This window comes from Stenella coeruleoalba, assembly GCF_951394435.1.
Source record: "Stenella coeruleoalba genome assembly, chromosome: 14".
In the NCBI taxonomy this organism is placed as follows: domain Eukaryota; kingdom Metazoa; phylum Chordata; class Mammalia; order Artiodactyla; family Delphinidae; genus Stenella; species Stenella coeruleoalba.
This window is the reverse complement of record NC_137160.1, coordinates 82,766,960-82,772,425: the sequence shown is the minus strand read 5'-3', so window position 1 is coordinate 82,772,425 and position 5,466 is coordinate 82,766,960. Positions and strand designations below refer to the sequence as shown.

General features: G+C 47.8%; 1 protein-coding gene across 1 annotated transcript; it reads left to right on the top strand.

Annotated features, from left to right (window-relative positions):
* Positions 1–3,843: 3,843 nt before the first annotated feature.
* On the top strand, positions 3,844–4,932 carry HCAR1 (hydroxycarboxylic acid receptor 1; the record flags this gene model as incomplete). The annotated part of the gene is made up of 1 exon (XM_079943233.1): positions 3,844–4,932. Exon 1 carries the CDS (start codon positions 3,925–3,927, stop codon positions 4,930–4,932), a length of 1,008 nt encoding a protein of 335 aa, XP_079799359.1. The 5' UTR covers positions 3,844–3,924.
* Positions 4,933–5,466: the final 534 nt, after the last annotated feature.

Below are 5,466 nucleotides of genomic sequence, written 5' to 3'. Positions count from 1 at the left end.
CTGCTAATGCAGGGGACACGGGTTTGAGCCCTGGTCTGGGAAGATCCCACATGCCATGGAGCAACTAAGCCCGTGCGCCACAACTACTGAGCCTGCGTGACACAACTACTGAAGCTCACGTGCCTAGAGCCTGTGCTCTGCAACGAGAGAAGCCACCGCAATGAGAAGCCCGCACATCACAAGGAAGAGTAGCCCCTGCTCGCCGCAACTAGAGAAAAGCCCGCACGCAACAACAAAGAGCCAACGCAGCCAAAAATAAATAAATTAAATAAGTTAAAAAAAAAAAAGTTTCCTCCATGAGAACCTGCTGTATAAAAAGAAGAAGAAAAAAAAGGTTCCCCCTGCCACTGAATTCAAGGTCCTCTGCAAAACAGCCCCACTCAACGTGACCTGTTTTATTCCTTATGATTCTGCAACATAGACTCCAAATTCCAGACTCCTCGAATGTTCCTCAGATGCCCCCTCCACCTTACTTTTTCCATGCTGCTCATTTTCCGGAATGTCTGTTCCTTCTATTTCTGCCCCTAGAAATTTTAACAACTCTCCCTCATCCCCCCCACTCACAAAACTCCAATAAACCAGCTGTATTTTTTTCGAACACATATTAAAATAAAGTCATAGCTATAAAGTCAAAGTCCATATGGATATTACTCTCCATCATCTAAAATCATCTCACGTATCATCTATGGCGTGTCTACCACATTGTGGAAAATATTGCCTTAAACCGCTTATTCAATTTGCTTTTCCTTTTTTGTTATTTATGCACTTGTCTTATTTCTCCTAGTAAACACTCAGCCCCAGACAGCAGATAACATCTTCCTCATTTTGGGGATCCTGAAGCATCTAGATAACGTACCTCAGAGGTTCATTGAGTAAGCATTTTTTTTAATCAATAAAGCCTCTATTTTTAATTAATTAATTAATTTATGGCCGTGCTGCATGGCATGTGGGATATTAGTTCCCCAACCAGGGATCGAACCCGCGCCCCCTGCAGTGGAAGCGTGGAGTCTTTACCGCTGGACCGCCAGGGAAGTCCCAAGCCTCTATTTTATATCAGGCATTGTAATTGATAGCTAGAAGTAAAAATAAGAACAGTAATGAAATTTGGCTTAAAGAAAATTTAAGACTTTTTTTTAGAGCAGTTTTAAGTTCACAGCTAAATTGAGGGGAAGACACAGAGATTTCCCACAAACCCTCCACATTCACAGCCTCCCCTATTATCAGCAGTAGACTTTCAGAGAGAGAGAAACCTATCTTTTCTTCCTCAATCCCCTGCTAACTCTAGAGGGAGGAAGAGAGAGGGAGTGGAAGGTGATTCGACAAAACAGAAAGGATGTGGAAAAAAAAGGCAAGTGTTAGTCACTCGGGAAAAGGGAAACCCTTGTGTTAGTGTTTACAAGAATCTCGATGGTATCTGCTGACCCAGAAGGAAGAATCTTTTCCATTTGTTGAAAAATCCAGCCTGACCATATTGAGGTAGTACTCAGGGTCACCCACCCAGCTTCATTTTGGGGCATTCCAGCCTACGGTAGTTTCCCCTCCATCAGTTAGCATCTTCTTATACAATCACAAAGGTCCACAGAGTGAAAGTGGAGGATATGTGCTCTCAGTAAAAGTAGGAGTTAATCATCAGATCCTTCTTCTAGGCCCCTACTGTCAAGAACATGGACTTCATCTCCAAGGACCTCTTGGATTGGTGAGGGAGCTAAATGTAGCTGTTTGGTGGATACATTTATTTGTAACAAGTTCGGAGACTCACAGGTAGGGTGTGAGGAGGAAAGTGACAGGAGAATGACACTGGAAAATTAGTTTGGGACCCATCTGTGAAGGGCCTTGTAGACCAACCCAAGGAACTTGACCTTTAACCTGGAGCAGAGGTGACAAACTTAAAATCCCACAGAGACAAGGCATCTCGATGAGTGAAGCTGACCAGGTAACAGGGAGGGGTGAGGACTGTGGCAAAATGGGGATTCTTGCCTTGTCTCAAGGGTGCAGCTACTCTCAGCTTCAGCAAACTGTTACCAGGCAGGAATGGTTGGCCCAGTGTGACCAGATCTTCCAGTTTCCAAGAGAGGCTGGAAATCCCGGTGTGTTTTTGTTTTGTTTTGTTTTGTTTAATTAAAAAATATATTTTTTTATTTTTCTGCCATGCTGTGTGGCACATGAGATCTTAGTTACCCGACCAGGGATCGAACCCAGGCGCCTTGCAGCAGAACCGCAGAGTCTTAACCCCTGGACCTCCAGGGAAGTCCCTGGAAATCCAGGTTTTTATATGACAGTCCTAGGTTTTTAAAACATATGGGTCAAGTCAAACTGGTTCTCAAACCAGATACGGCTCACAGGCCACACAGCTATCACCTTGGCAGACTGAAGGGTTTTAAGGGAAAAAAAAAAAGATATGATCATATCTGTGCTTTAGAAAAAAATCACACTGTAGAGTGAGAGAGGAATTACAGAAAATAGACTAGAAGCAAGGAGACTCAACTGTTTCAACAGGAGGGAGGTGACAATGATCCGTGCTAGGGTGGGGACAGAGGGGAAGGTTGTTGGGATGACTTGGAGTCCAGGATTCAGGGGGAAGAATTTAGCTTTCACCAGCATCTGGAAGAAGGCACATTCCTCCTCTCAGTGCACGCCCTCCCCTCACCCTTTCCTAAACTGAAAGCTGAAAGGACAGACAGATCATCTCTAAAGCCAAAGGACAGGGAAGTTTAGCAAAGACTCTGGTCTTGGGAGCAGACTAATTTTACTAATGATCGTTTTTGAGATAAACTCCTTGACCAACTGCCCCAACTCTCATTCTCCCCCACCAATGGGCTCAGCACGTAATTAAAATTTAAAACTTATAGGGACTTCCCTGGCGGTCCAGTGGTTAATACTCAGCGCTTCCAACGCAGGGGGCACGGGTTTGATCCCTGGCTGGGGAGCTGAGATCCCACATGCCGTGCAGCCAAAAAAGAAAACAAACAAAAAAACCATACAGATCATGGCACTCTGCTCTTTGGAGCGGCGGAATTTGGGAAGCTCAGAGCCAAATCTTCTTTTGCTGACAGCAGAGGGAGGACCTGGCTCCCAAAGAGGCTGTTTCGTGAACACGGACGTGAGAGGTGGCTTCAGACCCATTTCATGGTCTTGGTGGTGGTACAACTGGTCACTTGGCTCCAAGGAAGAATGCAAAGGGTAGGAAGGTGCAAGTGGGAGAGAGGAATGGCGACTCACTTCAGAGAATTTTTCTAACAGCCAGCAAGAGCTATATTAAGGATTTTTTCCCTCCGCAGATCCTTCTGATTTTGAAGTCTGGCATAGGAAGTGGCCCTGAGGAGATGCAGAGCTAAGCCTCCCCTCCCTGGCACGGCCCGGGAGCGCCCCACAGGATAAGGGAGAGGACGGCAGTCAGGCAAAGGTTAGGGAGGAAAGCGCGGGCAGAGACCCAGGACGGCTCCAGGAAATGTTTGTGTTTCTCCACCGGGAGGGAGGACAAATAAGCTGTTTTTTCACTCCTCCTGGGCAGCTTTGCTTATTCTCCAGCTAAGAGAGAGGCTGAAAATAAAAATCATTCTGGGACAGGACTCAACGACTCCTCTCCAGCACGAATCTCCTCGGACCTGCCAGCTGCTTCCCAGAAACGACAACTGCGTGAAGTGACCCGCGTTTCCAAGCCCTGGGGTGCTACATGCTTCGGCTCTCAGGGAGACAGGCAGCTTGTGACCCGGGCTCCAGAGGAAGGAACCCCTACCTCGAGTCTCCCATTTCCTGGCCGAAGTTTCTGTTCTCCGTGGAGTGGCTGCATCCATGCCCACGTGTGGTACCTGTGTCCCAGGGTGAAGAAGTTGGAAACGCAGCAGCTGGAGCATTCAGGTAAGCATCTGTGTTTTGGGGGGAACTCCACAGCCCAACACACAGAACACTGGTCCTCTGTCCACCATGGAAAACAGGTCGTGCTGCCTGATCCAGGGGGACCCCATCTCCCAGGTGATGCCGCCGCTGCTGATCCTGGCCTTTGTGCTGGGCGCCCTGGGCAACGGCATCGCCCTGTGTGGTTTCTGCTTTCACATGAAGACCTGGAAGCCGAGTACTATTTACCTTTTCAACTTGGCTGTGGCCGACTTCCTTCTCATGATCTGCCTGCCCTTTCGGACTGACTACTACCGCAGACACAGGCAATGGGTCTTTAAGGACATCCCTTGTCGGGTGGCACTCTTCATGCTGGCCACGAACAGGGCTGGGAGCATCGTCTTCCTCACGGTGGTGGCTGTGGACAGGTATTTTAAAGTGGTCCACCCCCACCATACGGTGAATGCCATCTCCAACCGGACTGCAGTTGGCATCATCTGTGCCCTGTGGACCATGGTCATCCTGGGGACTCTGTATCTTTTGACGGAGAACCATCTGTGTGTGCAAGAGGAGACCACAACTTGTGAAAGCTTCATCATGGAGTCGGCCAACGGCTGGCACGACGTCATGTTCCAGCTGGAATTCTTCCTGCCCCTCAGCATCATCTTGTTCTGCTCCTTCAAGATCATTTGGAGTCTGAAGAGGAGGCAGCACCTGGCCAGGCAGACTCGGATGAAGAAGGCTACCCGGTTCATCATGGTGGTGGCGGTTGTGTTCATCACCTGCTACCTGCCCAGCGTGTCAGCCAGACTGTATTTCCTCTGGACAGTGCCTACCAGCGCCTGCGATCCCTCTGTCCACGTAGCCCTCCACGTCACCCTCAGCTTCACCTACGTGAACAGCATGCTGGACCCCCTGGTGTACTATTTTTCAAGTCCCTCGTTCCCCAAATTCTACTCCAAGCTCAAAATCCACAGTTTGAGACCTAAGCGGCTAGGACACTCCCAGAGGCCAGAAGAGATGTCCATTTCAAACCTTTGTCGCAAGAGTTGCATCGGTGTGGCAAATAGCTTCCAGAGCCAATCCGACGTGCAGTGAGATCTCCAAATGTGATGGATGGTACCAGAACAGACAGATGGACAGAATCAAGGAAGACCCATGGGCGACTTAGAAATACTTCATGCTGAGAGGTGGAGAGCTTTGAAAATGCCATTCTTTCTTAGCTGTATCCTCCTCACTCTGTTAGATACGAAATTCAGATCACTATGTCTTTTTGGAAGGTTCCAGTTGAGAAGTGAGTCGGTTGCATTTATATGATTTGATTCCAGTGACAGGGGCGTGTGTGTGTGTGTTTGTGTGTGTGTGTGTGTGTGTGTGTGTGTGTGTGTGTATGTTGGGTGGTGGGTTGGGAAGAGTTTGGCTCTTGTGTATTTTTAAATGGCTGAGTTAATAGGTACTAATGTTTAAACCCATCATGTTCTCTCTCTGGGGGAGTTAGTGAATTTAATAGCCTATCCTCTGACCTTAAATTCTTACTTGTCTTGGAAAATAGAAACTAGTGTAAGTCAATATTTTTATTTCAGGCAGAGTGAGGCCCTTTAGACTGGGAAGTCTCGACCCCAATGATTTTCA